The 16,804-nt window shown below is 41.2% G+C and overlaps 1 protein-coding gene across 2 annotated transcripts in view; it reads left to right on the forward strand.

Moving 5' to 3' along the window:
* mgat5 (alpha-1,6-mannosylglycoprotein 6-beta-N-acetylglucosaminyltransferase) overlaps window positions 1-16,804 on the forward strand; it is a 103,843-nt gene that overhangs the window by 45,159 nt on the left and 41,880 nt on the right. For both annotated transcript variants that reach the window (XM_088606206.1, XM_088606207.1), the window contains exons 4-8: window positions 9,945-10,021; window positions 13,097-13,186; window positions 14,310-14,381; window positions 15,347-15,508; window positions 16,302-16,471. In XM_088606206.1, the coding sequence (XP_088462332.1) occupies window positions 9,945-10,021; window positions 13,097-13,186; window positions 14,310-14,381; window positions 15,347-15,508; window positions 16,302-16,471 (571 nt within the window). The remainder of the gene's footprint in view (window positions 1-9,944; window positions 10,022-13,096; window positions 13,187-14,309; window positions 14,382-15,346; window positions 15,509-16,301; window positions 16,472-16,804) is intronic.

Here is a 16,804-nt window from a genome sequence, read left to right on the forward strand (position 1 = left end):
TATGTGAAGGTGTGTACTTTATTGATGGTCCCTTAGTACGTGGTTCTTGGACAGAAGCAAATCTCCTCCTGTAATCGTAAAAACAACTGTGGTTTTTTGCAAAAAGTCATTGGGTTTCAAGTAAAAAAAAAATATTTTAGCACACAAAAATAGAGGGTAAATGGTTTTACTTTTGAAACTGAAAAGTTTGTTAAAGAATCTTTCTCAAAAACTACTGAAACATACATCTAATGCTAGAAAGTAAACCTGCTAAAAGGCAGCACTATAATATCTATGTCCAAATTCTTTATACCGTACTTTTACAAACAAAAGCTCCAGCGCAGAAGGTCCGACACGTAGTAGAGAATAGACGTACAGAAAAGAATAGAAGAATAGAGAAAAGGTGAGTTCATCTCTTACAGCTGTACACAGGAAGGAAATAACAGCTGCTGGCAATGTGGCATTTAACGCAAGTTTTACAGTATATTACTGATGAACTGGATTGCACGTCTTCCTTGGATGTTGTCTAATTTTATGACACTAAGGCAAAAATATGAGGCTTCTGCCTGTAGCTAACTACAAGAAAATTTCAAAGGGGATGTTATATACAAAATCTGTGTGTTAATGTGTGTAACTGAATACCCCAAAAAATCTATACATTTAAATGATTGTAAGAACTCGATTAGCTATTCTTGCTGTATTCTAGCTCTATACCACTGCTGTCGATTGTAGGTTGATCTTCCATGACGTTCTGAAAGCACAAAGCAGTCCTCAGGATACTTCGCTTAATTTTAAACACTTTTAATTTAAAATGATTTTATTTAATTTTTTTATTAACTAGAACTTTAAAAAGTATATTTGAATGATACATTTTTATTTTTTAACACTGATTCATCTTCCCTGTGAGCTCTGTGACAAGGGAAAGTGCCCAAAGAGCTCCATAGATATGAGTGTTTGATAACTAATCTGATTATAACTCAAGTCTAGTAGCATCATTGAATAGTTGAGTAGCACGAAGAAATAAAAAGTGTTTTATGGACAGTGTTTAAAAGGAGGGTTCCTGTGCCTTTGTCTGCCACCAGGCATTTACAAGTAATGTGAGGTCTTACCATTGAGGCTTGGACTATCCATTAAGTTTATGCATTAAATTTGGGTAACTGCAATAATCCATTATAAAATTGTAGTTATCTGTTATCTGTGAGGCTGTTCGGAAGGACTGAGAAACATGACAGACACACCATTGTTGTGCCCTGTTAACCATGAATATGAATGCCCACACTCCACGTGTGCTGACCGATAACAGGTGTAGTTTTACTTCGGCTCAGTTTGTTCTCTGCCTTGTTTGCTGATAACGGACACATTAACTCCAATGTGAAAAAGAGCAGTGGGATTTAAATCATTTTTGAGAGCTGCAGTATTTATCCTGTGTCTGCTGCCATTCAGGCCATTAGCATAAAATTTGTAGTATGAGAGTGTTGCAGTTTCTCTTCATCCAGAACCTTAATTGTGTTGTGAAGCCGGCAGTCCTTATCCATTACTCTGTTTTCACAAGCATAGTGTTCTCGCCTCTTACATTAGAGCTTTATTTAGCAAGAAGAAATATTGAATTGCTTTTGCATGAGTCTATATATGCTGTGAGTATGTCAGTGCTGGCGTGGAAAATAAGATTGTGTCGTTGGAGACTAATGGCATTCTTCAGCTACGCCAATATAACACACATCTCTCTGAGATTCATAGGACTATGCAAGAGTACAGAACCTTTGCAAACCTAGGATTATTTGCTAAATACTGCCCCACCCATTAAAAAGTGTCTTTATTGGTTTTACCTAATTTTGTGCAAGTTCTATGTACATTGAATTTCTTTTTGTAATCATTATTTAAAACCAATACAGGTTCATGAATCAGAAATAGTAAGCATAAAGTTTTTTAATATCCAAAGCATAAGTTAATTTCAAACATACGTTACACAATTTGATTGTAATCCATAAAGCTTTTAACTTTGTATTTTTCCTAGTAACGATACTTAAGGCACAAATTGCTATGACAGTCTTTGGTTAAAACATTATCTATCTGGTTTCAAGGTACGACAGTGCCTAGTTACTTACACTTAACTGTTTTTTGTTATCAGTTACAAAAACTAAAGCCTAACTAAAGTTTTATTCTGTGGCTTTTGAAAATTGATTTGTTAAATGTTACATATTTTGTTACCTGAAATCATGTGATCCAGGGTTTTGAACACAGTAATTGTAGGTTGCATATTTAGTATGTTGAATGTCATGAAAACCACCACATATATATAACCACATATAAGATTATATTTTTTATCATTATTTTAAATTTGGTGATGTAGATTATTTGCAGAATAGGCTTGTTTTCATGTCTGTTTTCATTAATAAATGAATGAGTCAGTCTTGATCACGTTTATATTGTATATGTGAGAGCAAAGTACTCACAGCATTACAGTACAGAAACACCATGACCATACCCTTCTCCCAAGCTAGAGTACTTTTCCAGGCCATCTATATTTGGACTGATGCTGAATTGGTAATTTTCCGGTCTTATTAATGCATGCCTGAAGGCCTCTGCTTGGATGCCTCACGCCCAGGATTGGAAAGCGATACTGGAAATGAGATGTGAATGGCCCAGGCCACCTGAGGTTGTGCTGTACTGGAGGCCCAGGCCACCTGAGGTTGTGCTGTACTGTAGGCCCAGGCCACCTGAGGTTGTGCTGTACTGTAGGCCCAGGCCACCTGAGGTTGTGCTGTACTGGAGGCCCAGGCCACCTGAGGTTGTGCTGTACTGGAGGCCTGGGTCACTTGAGGTTGTGCTGTACTGGAGGCCCAGGCCACTTGAGGTTGTGCTGTACTGGAGGCCCGGGCCACTTGAGGTTGTGCTGTACTGGAGGCCTGGGTCACTTGAGGTTGTGCTGTACTGGAGGCCCAGGCCACTTGAGGTTGTGCTGTACTGGAGGCCTGGGTCACTTGAGGTTGTGCTGTACTGGAGGCCTGGGCCACTTGAGGTTGTGCTGTTTGCAAGGCCATTGAGCTGTATTTGCTTTGGGAGTGGCAGATCTTATGGTGTTGTTGTGAGATCAGATAATATGTGTTTTTATTAGGTGGTCATTTAGGGATATGTGGTTTCAGCAGCTTCTCTTGCAGGCTGGCATGTTTTGTCTTGCTCTCTTAAACCACACACAAGTTTTAGCAGAGAGAGAGACTTTGGTAGACCCCTCTATTTCTTAAAGTCTGTGCTTTCTCTGTTGTGAGTAATCCTCCTTTTATCTCACCGCCCACCCCACCTCTCTCACCCCCTCCTTTAATCACCACTCTGGGTACAGCTCTCAATTCTCCGTCAGAGTTCGGCCCAGCCCTCTCGGAAACGCGCACGGCGACGAGTTTACCCCAAACAGAACAAAAGAAAATGAAGACATCCACCATCTGCCATTTTTTTAGTATACTAGAACCATTGTTGAAAACCGGGCAGCATATCTTCTTCTCAGTTTGCTCTTTCCATGACCCCCATGCGAGCCAAGTAGTGAAGATGAAGCGGTTCTCCCTCCGCACCTGTGCTGCTCTGGGCTTTGGGCCTTCCTAGGGAACCTGGCGAAGACAGTAACAGCTGTGGGCCTGGCCATAGTCTCAGTCCGTGTCCAACACACTCCCGCTGGGGAGCACCTCCTCCTCTTCAGGGTCAACTCTTCTGGCTCTGGCTCTGGGTCCTTGAAGAGCTGCTCCTGGTGTCGTTATCTCTCTTCTGTTCATGGCAAACGCCACGAGCTTTATGATCCGTCGGAGTGAGCAAAGGAACAAGATTATTCCACACTGCAAGACAGTGGTTTCTGGATTTTGGGAATCCCCCCCTCCCCCTCTTATTTTTAGTCCAAGCTTCAGTTCTATTTCACATTTATGAATTGGACCAATGTCAAATGGACATCTTTTTCTGAGGCAGGATCTGTAGTTGACTCTGAACTTGTCAAATCTAAACTGCGGGAAAACATTCCCGAGCAACTCATTCTAAACAGTAAATCAGATGCTCCTGATTGCGTTGTTAGATTATCATCTGAATCTAATAATTCCATTGAGTTAGCCTCATTCTGTCTAAACATTCCTTGCTGAGCTTTGCCTTTGTGTTCAGTTTAAGCTTTTTAGTTTTGTGTCACCAGAATTGCATTATAAAGTCTTATTTTTCCTCGCAGTATTTACTGAATTGCAATGAAATACATCTGATGTATTGTTCCCATACTGGAGTGGAGCATATCATGTGTTTTTTTTTCATGCCATCCAGTTAGTCTTTATCCTCTATTTCACACAGTCTGGTTGTCCAAATGCCCAGAAACCTGAAGCAGGACATTACAGTCTCCATCTGTGTGGCAGAGGATGGTACTTAACATGGCAGAGGATTAAGAGCTGGATTTTATACAGTCCAATTTAATAGAGGAGGTGTAGCTGTGAAATATAAAAAGTTTCATAAAATTATCAGTAAGGAACATCTGCAGCTTGGGCCAAGCACACTAAAATAAAATGAAGGCTGTTAATCTGACCTTCCAGTTTCTAGGATGTTGAGAAAATCCACCCCTTTCAGGCATCAAGCTCAGCCATTAGGAGTTAGGTCATCTTTACAATCTACAATCCTTTTTCTGTTTTTGTGCACTTTTTTATGGCGCTATGCATGATCTGGTTTGATATTCCTCTTTTTATGTACATAACAAGAGCTGACTCCTGTAGAGTTTTGGATTACTGATTAATCATTTATCATTTATCTTGTGGTAGTCAAACAGTTTTAAAATTCTCTGTGTCCCACCACAGCCCACCTCAGTCCCTCTTATAGAGCACCTGGGTACAAGTGGTTTAAATGTTTAATCCTCCACTCTAGCCAGGCCTCTGTGTTCTGATGGATCCCAGAGCTATAGATAGATGGATTTCTGTTGTGCTGAGTAGCGATTGGAAATCCTGTCTGAACCTCTTTATCTTGAATCTGTTGTCGCTGTAAAAAAGGCACTGTATCAACCTTTTTTTCCCACTTCTGCTTCTGCCAAATCACAGGATCATTCTTTTTGCGCTGTAATGTCTTCCTGATGTATTGTTAGCAGGAAGTCCTTACAACTGCCCTTACAATGTGCAGTGATGTGAAAGCATTTTTTGTCCTTCTGATCTGAATCATAGGCACCCCCTACTCAACAACCACTCAGACAAACAAATAGACGATTTCATTGCTTGGGTGTAAGTACTGGCCTATTTGGTTGAATAAATATTGGTTCTAAAGGTAAAATATTCTATACGGCACTCTATATAAGAGATAAAATAGAAATCACTTTATTGGCCATATACAATTTATTGTATTAGGAATTTGTCTTTTCACATACCCCAGCTTGCTCTCCATGAGACACACAGACAGGGAGAGAAGCTTGGGGTCAGAGCGCAGGGTCAGCCATTGTACAGCACCCCTGGAGCAGTTAAAGTTAAGGGGGTCGGGGGGGCTCAGGGGCCCCAACGGAGTAGGATTCCTCTGCTGGCTGCGGGATTTGAACCGGCAACCTTCCAGCCACAGGCGCAGATCCTGAGCCACAGAGCCACCACACTGTCACTATACAGTATAAATATTTCACATTTTAAGATGCTTCCAGGCTGGAGATACATTGACTATATTTGTAATGCCCTTTTGTTATGAGTCATCCTCTGAGATATAATAAACCCTTGAACTGATTGAATTGAAAGGTAAGATTTTTTGGTATTTAGCCTGTATCAGTTAAAAGCATGTTCTTAAAAGAACACAAACCTTGTAAACAGGTTTACATTTCTTTTCACTGTAAACTTTGAATTGAGGTATCTCATTAAAGAAGAGCTATATACTGTATAAATTAAACTTTTGGTTCATACTTTCTCATTGTTACAGGGAAATGCAACTATTGTTCATCTTGTAAGTAACTCCAATAGAGAAATTCTGTGCAATCTCAGCCAAAAAATCTCAGCCTTCAGCTTTTAGGGTGAATCATTTAGTCTTCGCTGCAGGGCATTAAAAATGGCTCAAGTCAAAAAGGCTCCTTTCACTACATTTCATTGTGGCTTAAGTGCCATTCTGTGGCTTAAAACTATCCATCATTTGCTGACTTTACCCTCTGATTTTGACAGGGGGCTAATGAAGGTTGTTGTTGATTCTGTAATGTGTCCTGTAGCTCCAGAAGTCAAATACTCTTTCTTTAATGGCAGCTGTAAAAACTACAAATCAGAAAATGGAACTCAAAGCTTATTTTCAGTGGTTCAACAATAATGTTATAGTTTATATATGTGTAGTATCACTGTGCATAATGCACACCTTGTGCACAAATATGCTTTGAGACAAGATGGAATTTTAAAATTGCCTTTAAGTTGAAAGACCTTATTGTATAGCATTAGGCATCATGCCTTTGCAGAGATGAACATCGGTGATTGATGCCTATGTGCTGTCAAAGTGCAATGATTATTAGCTGTTCACCTATTCCTGCCAAACATCTAACTGTGAAGTTAATGGATAAATGTTACTGATTAGTTTAAAAGCATCATTTTGGGTCATGTGTTAGAGTTACAATGTCCAGTTCTGTTATTGTAGAAAAAACATAACATCTGAAATCTTAAAATTTACAAAAGCGTTATATGTTCATTTTTTCAGTTACAGTATATCTCTGCAGAGTTATTAATGCTGCATTTAATAATGAAAAGACTCCCTTTTGTTACTCATTGGCAAAAATAGTAACAGGTGATCATTATTGCACATGCACTGTACACGCCATGAAGCATCAGTTGTCATGTCAGCAAAGGCATAATGCTGAATTTACACATGGCCCCAGGCAGTTCTAAAATCTTGTCCTGTCTCAGAAGTATTCTGGTGCTTACCAAGTCATATTAACATTTTATAGATAAGGTGTTATGCAATTGGCAACATTGTACCTCATTAGTCCCCATTTTAACCAGTAATAAACTGTTTTTCTATAGAATAGAAATAAAGTTTCCTTTGAATCTGCTATTCAGTGACTCCCAGGTTTTATGTGATGTAGTCGGACATAATCATTGTTGCCCTAATAGCCTTGTTCTCATGATATTATGTATCATTATTTAACAACTTGTTTCTTTTCTTATTCCTTTGTATCTGACTAATGTTCATGTAAGTACCGCACCAGTTAAGAGGTCCAAATGATTGTTGTTCAACTTAACCAAGACAAGAAATAACCATAGACTTCTTGGGCTTCTGTCTGCTAGGCTTGTAGTGTGAGAGATGGATCACTCCTCCTCTCTCTGTTCTGTAGAACAGTGGGACTCAAGTGGGACCTTGTGTTACTGATGATTTATTTGGTATTGCAAATTTTATTTGTCATTCAAAGAAATATATTTTCATGCATTCAAATATCTGGGTATTTTACTGGAAAGATCCAGGTGAGGTACCTTGCTCAAAGCTACAGTACAAGAGTGGTGTGTCACCTGGATTCGAACCCACAACCTTCACGTTACAAGTCCACATTGCTGCCCTGCTACAGTACCTTGTGCAGAGTCAGTATGCCACTTTGGAGGGTATTAAAAAGTAATTGTGCATTTTAAATAAATAAAGAATGCACAAAAAGGGGATTTATGATTTTAATTGAAAAGCACGTCTAATGCCAATTTAACATCCAGTTTAGTATTTGTCTGGTATTTTCTATTAAAGACAGAATGGAAAGTTAGAAGAACATTATGAAGAGGATTCTTTCTGTAATTAAAATATAAATGGCTTAGTCCTCAGATGTCAAAGCTGCCTTTTCTAGCAAAATAAGTAGCTTAGTCATGGATGTGCTCAGGTATGCACATTGTTTTGCTCGGCAAAAACATTAGAGCAAGTGCAGACAACACACAGCATACAGTCAAACATGGGTTTTGCTGTGTGTAATTATGCAATTAACATTTCTTTCTTTATACCAGATGAGAAAGTTGTATGTTTTGCTTGTAAAACAGCAATGAAGTTGCCAAATATATGTGTATGCATATACTGTATGTGGGATTAGAAAGGAAACTTCTTTCAGGTTTGAGAACTACACTGAGCCATTTTACTCAAATATCCTAAAGCTTGTCATTATTTGTGATCTCAGTTCTATTCTGTATATTAATTATTGACTACAATACTAAAGGGAAATTCTGAGTGTTCTACAGTACTATTGGATAGACTCAGCAGAAAAAAAATCTGTTAAACTAGTGAACAGTAACATAATTACTGTGGGAGCGAGAGAATTTTGTTAAATCCTGGTTCAAGATGGTTTCACAGAGGCAGTTGGCAATAAAACCCTTATTTTTCTCAACCTCCTGACGTGTGCCATTAAAATATTTCTGGATGAAGAAGCTTAATGATCCAGGATTCATTTTGAAGTTGTTTCACTCAAATGTTCAATACGGTAAAATATGGTCTAGTAATTATCATGCCAATGGATCTTGCAGCTTTTCACAAGACAGTGCTCACCTGGCATGCGGAGAAGTATCAGTGTACTCGCAGCAAAAGCATTCATTCTCTTCAACCACTTTCTGCATCTTAAAAAGCACAGCCTTCTCCCCTTTTCAGAAACAGATTATACTAACATCCCTAGCTGTCTTCAGTAATGCTGCAAGCGCACATCTGGAAGAGAAGAAAAGCTATCCACTCCACTGGTGCAAGACCAGGCACATTTAAAACACCAGTTTAACCTGTGGTGCAGAAAAACAACTTATTGTCTTGTTAACGTAATGCATTTGCAGAAGCTCCCAACAGCGAGCAGCATTGAACACTGTAGGCTAATTGAGTTAGGTTAGTAAATCTGCCTCCCCTGTTGTTCATGAATCTTTTAATAGGTGCTGTATCTGCCATGCGTATCAAGCTTGCCGCAGTTCTCCGTATGGACTCATACTGAAGAACAGTACTGTACCTTGTTTTAGCATTAACCAGCACAGCAGACTGTGTGTATCAATCAATAATTCAGGATGTGATAACCACAAAAATATTTATTCTGGGACATACTATAAACAAGCTGCAGCAATCTGTTTGTAACAGAATAGTAGCCTCTGTTCAGAGCAGTTTTAACAGCACCTTCTTTGTTTGACAGAGCTGTAAATGTAGGGCTTACCATCTAACACGCAAGTTGCAGTGATTTCTTTTTCTCCACAAAGATTACAGTGTCTCAGAGGCCCTGTGAAATAATCTGCAGAGTAGGGTGATGAGCGAGGGTTTTGAGTTTATCTTTTTTAACATTAACTTTTTAAATACAGTGACATGGAAGATTACCAATAATTGGTCATGTAATTTAGAAAAGGTCTTTACTGTAATTACTTTGCCTCACTTGTTACATTTAAAGTCTAATACTGAATTTGTCACTCAATTTATCACTTTTCAGCTATAGTACAGTCAATTTTAATTGCATGAGTAATGCATTTCACTTTTTTGACATTAAAACACCTTCTTCTGTTCTGGGGTGAATGCATATTCATAGTTTGAGCTGTGAAGGTGAGAAGAGGCTGTTTCGATACTGTACGTGTGCCTGTGCTGATCCCTTGCGCTACAAGGGAACAGTCTCAGACATCCTGGGTTTCTGGATCATTCTGAGAAGTGCGTTCCAGTAGGTCACTCGGAAGGATACGCCTTGATCGGCCCACAGCTGCCTGACTCCAGCAGCAGGTCGGCAGGACGAGGAGGCAGGGGCCCGTCTCCTCGGACAAGTCTTGGAAAAGACTTTAATCTGAACCACAGGCTAGACATCTTTGACTTGCTGAGAGGCTCCAGCTCAGTCAAGTGTGAGAGGAATTGAGGTTCCTCACTGTCGCTTGTGGATTTGCATGCTGTATACAGTAGATTTTTTACGTATGTTTGTTTGTTTGGGTTTTTTTGCAGTTTTTTTCCCACTTCCAGGATGTATTGTGCTGATAATGCAGTGCCAGTCTAACTGCTGTCTGTTGTTACAGAGAGTGTGAGCTAACTGCAGTGATTTGTTTACCCCTCAGACCTGCTCAATGGGGCCCAGGAGACCTGCGAACTCCCTCCTATGGACGGCTTCCCTCATTGTGAGGGCAAGTTGAAGGTACGTAGTTAAAAAACAGGACCAACAAAAAAAAGAAAAGGCCAGCAGGCTGAGGCCCATCTGTGCCGAGGGCAGACTGTGTTTATATATCGATCAGGCCACACTCTAGTCTGCAGCTCTCTCGTTTTAAATTAGCGGGTGCTTAGGTTCATTCACAAAGATAAAGGTCTAAAAACAATTTGGCCAAACGCTGATCGATACAGATACTAAGAAAATAAAAGTAACACAAAGCATGTGTTCAAAGCATAATGGGCAATTTCATATCAATTCAACATTTTTGTCATGTGTTTTGTTCTTTAAACAATAATTATTTTTGTAACATGGCGAAAAAGTTACTTTCCCTTTAGTCATATTTCAGGTTTTCCTGGTTTGGGCGGTATTTATGAACCAGTTGCTGTTTTAGTTACGCTGGTACTTCCCGAGCTGTGTTTGCATTTTGAGCACTTTGGCCAGTGTTGACGATAATTGCAGTTTCAGACGCAGCCTAAACAATACAGTCCACCTCTTGAAATGACCACTGCAGACATTCTTCTTCGCAGACCAGCCATTTCCCTGGCATTGCAAACTTCAAAGTAGGAATGTCAAAATTACAAGTGCAGTCCTGTGCTGTTTCTCCACTGTTACCAGCTTGACTAGAGCTCAGAGCTGTTTTAAAGTCACTGTCTTTGTTCTGGAACTGTGAAGATCTCATTCACAATTCTGTATTGTACAGTGCGCCCGGGGGACTGGACAAATTACTTCCATTTGTACTTTCACATACTAAAACCTCTAGTTGTTGAGGCTGTATATTTTAAAGAGATTCTTAAGCTGGAAGGATTCGGAATAGTGCCATCTAAATATAATACAATACAGTGCCGTGACACACTTCTTTCTAACAGGAGCAGAAAATCCTGGGGCTATCAAGAGATCTTCAGCTGTTTTGTCACCTGTAAGAATTCAAATCCCAAAGTAGGCAGGTTTTCTTTTTTCTCCATTTTCTGAAGAGAGATCCTTCTCCTAAAGAGAAGTTTCTTTGGCTTGTATTTCGGTTTGTTGTGTCCAGATCCCCTCTGTTTAGTTCTGAGGAAAGTTAGTAAGCTGTGTGATGCAGATAAGCAACTGCACAAATAGTTATTTGCATACTGTTGATCAACCTGGGCAGATTTTACAATACACTAAAATCATTCATGAGTTATTTTTTACTGTTGTGAATGTGTAATGGTGAATCATTTTCTTATTAATATTATTTATATTTGTATTTGCTTAGCAGGCAAATGCCTTAACCCAGGGCAGCTTACAGCATACAGAGAGCTTGCAGTATGTGCAAGTACAACTAAACCCCAAAAATTATAAAGTAACGATTTCCCGGCAGGACAAAGTTAAATAGAACTAAGCTGTAACAGTTTAAATACAAAGCGGTGTCACTTTGCATTTATTGTGTTCACAGTAGAAAAGAGCAGTTGGCAAATGATCATTTAAGAGTTTTAAGAGTTACTGAAGGATGTAGCCGATGATCGCTGGTGCTGTCTAAACAAAAGAGCCTTGAACAGGGTGCCGAAGGGTGTTCAGGGCAGCCAGCAGCTCCGATTACTGTAGGTAGGTCATTCCACTGCTGAGGGGAGTTTGTGGAGAAAGAACAGGCTGTGGGATTGCGAGAATAGAGAGTCGGACGCCTAGTGGAAGAGCAGGAGCACAGAGAGCAAGATGGGCTTGGGAGGGTCCTTAAGACTAGCAGGAGAAAGCGGCCGAAACAGCAGCTGGCACGAACAAGATGCTCTCCACCACAGGGAGCCGGCGGAGAGAACAGAGGGATGTAAAGCAGCACAAGAAAATGGAGGAGGACAGAGGCGGAGCAGGAGTCTGGATGGGTTAGATAGACAAATAGCGTTGGAAGGGAGGTTCTCCAAGCGGGAGATATACTAGTCTTGGCCGGAGAGTACCAGGGCCTGCACTAGGAGTTATGTGCAAGAGCTGGTGAGGAAGGAGTGGATTCAGTGAATACTGCTCAGGATGAAGTGTCTGGAAAACTCCGGAGAAATTGTGTGCTGGGGAGAGAGAGGTCCAGAGTGGCACTGGGCTGCTTAACAGAGGATGGGACAGGGTGGTGGAGCCGAGAGATAGAGAAGGAGGAGAGGAAAAGCAGTTTGGGTCTTAGAGTGCATGCAGGAGATGGCTGAGAGAAAGCTGATGTACTGTATGGCAGGGGACATGGGTGTGAGACAGGAGAGGAGATGAAGATTTCATCATCATCAGCCTAGAAAATAAATGAAAATCTCTCTGAGGAGATAGAAGGTACCAGGGAGAGGCTGTGGAGAGAGAAGAACATAGGACCCAGGAAATAGTCCTGGAGGACACCAGGGGACAGAGCATCAGTAGCAGAGATCAAGTCTTACTAGGAGTTCTTGTCGGAGTGATCAGTGAAGCTTGAGAAGAATCCTGGTGTGCTCAGTGCCAGGACTCCCAAGCTGAGTGAGTGTTGATAGGACAACAGAGGGATCCACAGTGTCAGAGATGGAGGAGAAAGGGAAATGATGAGGGATTGAGACAGAAGAAAGGAAGGCAGCACTATCTGACAGCGAAGGAGCATCTTAAAACATTAAAACCCTTTCTGGTCACATCTCCTTTTAATAGATGTTGCGCAACCCAAGTGTTTCCTGATAAAGTCTGTTTTTGTCTCCAGCTGACTGTCGGATGGAGGGGTGTAAGTACAAGTGATGTGTCGGGAGCACGTGACACAAAAATTGCTGAATTTGTATTTTTTATTTTGCTTACGAATCTGGAGGGGAAAAAAATGTCCAGAATGCCAGGACATTGATTTGACTGTCACCTCTGTACACTTCTATATTATATACACCGCAGTGCGAGATCATGGAAAACATTATAGCTTTTTATACTGTTAAGTACTCCTGGGCGTACTTAAGTTAAATGCCAATCCATAGTACATCATCATTAAAAAAAGCATTCTATTTTAAAGATGAGTTTTTTTGTGGCTTTGTTTTTCTTGCTTCCAAAATGTGTTTTTTTTTTCTGATTAGCTTTGGCAAGAGTTGAAGGTAGCTGCTCATAATTAATGGATGTGCTTTGTCCATAATGCAGTGGATGAAGGATATGTGGCGGTCGGACCCTTGCTACGCCAGTTATGGTGTGGATGGCTCCCTGTGCTCCTTCTTCATTTACCTCAGTGAGGTGAGTGAAGCCCACCATCTCTGTTCTCTGTCCAAAAATGAGCACGGAGGCCGCGATTAATCAAAGTGTTTACTTCACCGTCACGTGCATTATTGATATGTTGCGACATGAAATGCATGAAGTCTGTCAATTGCATCGCATACAGTACGTAAATGAAAAAATACGACGTTAATATTAATCTTCAGACGCCCGTTTAGCTGCATGTACAGGGAGTGGAACGGTGCCATTAAGAAAACCGCGGGCCGCAAATGTAAGCTCGCGTTTTTCTCTGAAGGCATCCAGACCTGGTACCTAAAGTACATAAATGCAAAATCCATCATTACCAGCTTGTGAATTTGAAACATTTCGTCCAGCCACAGAAAGGAAGCAGGGAAAAAAAAAATCTTCAGTTGTGGTTCAGTTTGCTTGTGCACTCCCTCTAGAAGTGTCGTGTCACTGTACATATATTTTCATTTCTGAGTTTCTCATGCAGCTCTATATATCATTCATATTTGTTGAACATGCCATTGACCCCGGGCAGGAACTGGGTTAACAAGCTGAACGTACTTAATCTCCTGATTAATGCCCAGGAGCAAAGGCTGAATGCGTAAAATGAGTGAATAGTTGCACAAGATGAAGTGTTAATAACTAGGATTTATGAGTTGTGTGTTAGCTGCCAAAGACAAGTTGAAAACGCCGCTTCGGAGAGAAATGTGTTACAGTGGGCAAAAGCTGACCCATGAGGATGTGGCCGGTGTGACCAATGAAATGTTCACACCTTTGTTCTTTGTATTTGTATTTATAATGAAAACAGTTAGTACTCTGAAAGGGAGGTCCTCCTGCCTGCAGAGGAAGGGTCTGGTTTAAAACCCCCGAACAGTCCTTGGAATTAAGAAATCATTTTTGCAAAGTTTTTCATTGCTGTAGCTTTTCTGTACCTGATCCTCTGGTATGATAGAAAGAAAATATTGTACCCTCCCAAGCGACATTGCATTTCATGGGTTTTTTTGCTGATTCAACTTTTAAATAAAAATCTCCAATAAGATATTTTCTGTTTTCAGAGGACATTTTAGGTGAGCTAGTTTCTGTAAAGCAGGTGCAGATCTTGCTCCAGTGAAACTCTGTTGGTCTGTCTTGCTGCCAGGTTGAAAACTGGTGTCCCCGCCTCCCTTGGAGAGCCAGGAACCCCAGTGAAGAGGCTGACAGGAAAGGGCAGGTGAGACGCCTTTGTGTTTGTGCTGAAGTACCAGCAGCCTACTTCGAATGGGCAGTAGAGAGCACATCACTGATTCCAGCCTCTCCCCTTGGCTGAAGCGGCACTGATTGCAAACCGAGAGCAATACAGGCCTGAGATGGACCTGCCATTCAGGGAAATTGTTAGCTGTCAGAGGGCTGTATATGTCAGCGTGTGAAATTGCACTTTCCACAGAATGAGCAGACGGCTCTTAGTGCCCCCTTTTTTATGGTCTGCTTTTCAAGCGTCCTTCACAACGGTAAATCCCTTGGGTTTGGAAGGCAAATCGTAAAATTTAAACCTTAATTAAAGCGGCTCCCAGTCAACAATGTCAGACAATGGTTGCTGTTTTCTGAAACGGATATCACTGCCTCTCCCAGGGCTGGTGTAATTAGTGCTGTAGAAAGGTGCTGCTGACTGATGTCAGATGGAGTGCCAGCATCTGCCACCTGAGCTTCCTGACATACTATCGCTCTGCTTTGTATGAGTCCTCTGCTCTGTAGATATGAATAATGCAATAAATATGAATGTGTGTGTGTGTATCTTCCCCTGAATGTCTGGGCAGTGACTTAATTCTTTTAGGGAGTTTTTCCTAGTATAAAATTTCAAAGACACTGTGTGAGACAATTCATGCTATTGATGTCTGTAGGTGTCAGACAATTAGCAATGATTTTCTATCATCAGGAAGGATGGGGATTTGATATTTGTGCATTCTTTTCCAATTATTTTGATGTTAATGAGTGCTTGCATTAGTCCTTCCCAATGAAAGCATGGTAATAGCTCTTGGAATGATTACCATATGAAAAACCGCTCATTTCAGAGCTGGCACCTGTAATTTGTTTCAGTAATGTCTAATATTCATAAGACTGCAGGGACCGGGGCTTTCTGTGAGTAAAGTCTCCAGAGGAACACGTGGCAGGACGGGGCTCTTGTGCTCTCCCCCGCAGACTGAAATCCGCACGGATTTCGAAGAGCTCTACAGAGTGATGTCCCGACGGGAGGAGTTTCGCTGGATGATGCTGAGGATAAAGCGGATGGCGGAGCCGTGGGTGGGAGCCATCAAGTCCCTGGCGGAGAAGCAGAACCTGGAGAAGCGGAAACGCAAGAAGGTTTGGCGTCCGCTGTCTGAATGACATCATCATCGTCATCACCATCAGATCAACAGCTTTGATAACTGAGAGGAACTGGATTCTGAAGACATTTTCTAGATCCTGGTTAAAATGCCAGATCTGCTCAGGAGAGAGGCAGGGTGGGGCATGGAGGCCTCGCAGTGCTGGGGCCAGTTGGGGTTCAGTTCCAGACCCGGGGCGCTTGGGGGTGCATGTTGAGTTAATAAGACCAGCCGCAGGGTGACAAGCTAAAGCAGGACTGAGATATTAATAGGCAAACACATGGAGTGAGACGCTTAGATCCTGAAACTGTCACCAAGAGTATGGACACTGCTTGAAGTAATCTGTATTTTTATACGCTGCATCAGTGTCTCAGAATAATTCATGGAAGAAATTAATATACCATTGGTTTGAACTACTCTTTGCTATGTGCCTGTTGCTGGTAGGAAAGAAGCCAAAACTGACAATTTTTCCTTTTAAAGTAGAAAAGCCTTTCGTGATGTCCCAGCTGGAAAAGCAGTCGCTCCCGTCTCGCTCGAAGTTAGCTTTCATGTTGCTGCAGTAGACTCTCTCTTCGCCACACTTCAGTGCCCTGCGGGTAGGGCATGGATAAGGGCAGGAAGCCGGTGCTTTCGGATTCATGGCTTATGCTACCTTTGTCCTTGGGGAACGAATGCCTTCTAATAACTCAGAAAGATGATAAAATAGTTACAGCAATTTCTGTCACAGGTTCACTTTCAAGAGCGTGTGAATGTGTGTACTATATGTATCTGTGTGTTTAATTTTCTCCCAGATACTGGTCCATCTTGGCCTCCTGACAAAGGAATCAGGATTCAAAATTGCAGAGAATGCCTTCAGCGGAGGCCCCCTGGGCGAGCTGGTGCAGTGGAGTGACTTAATTACGACTCTGTATCTTCTGGGCCATGACATCAGGATTTCAGCCTCACTAGCTGAACTCAAAGAGTAAGAATATCGTTTCCACTTAATCCTCTGCACACACTAACTACAGAAGTCATTAAAGTGACAGTAGGGATAGAGGAATAAATCTGAAGGTTTAAATAAATAAAAGAGTAGGCCCCATTTTTATTAAGTTGCTTAATGTAGCATTTCCGTGTCAAACAGTCAAACACAGAGCAGAACAATTGCTTGACACTGCAGGGTTTTATCTTTTTTCAGGAAAAAAGGTTTGTTCAGTGTTAGTCTGCACAGGTCCTTTATTTTGCTTTTCTTTTCAAAGCCTGGATTAATGACAGGCCTCTTGGGAGCAGAGCAGAGCCACAATTAAATATCAAGACA

Source organism: Lepisosteus platostomus, chromosome 14 (assembly GCF_059453375.1).
Source record: "Lepisosteus platostomus isolate fLepPlt1 chromosome 14, fLepPlt1.hap1, whole genome shotgun sequence".
Taxonomy (NCBI): domain Eukaryota; kingdom Metazoa; phylum Chordata; class Actinopteri; order Semionotiformes; family Lepisosteidae; genus Lepisosteus; species Lepisosteus platostomus.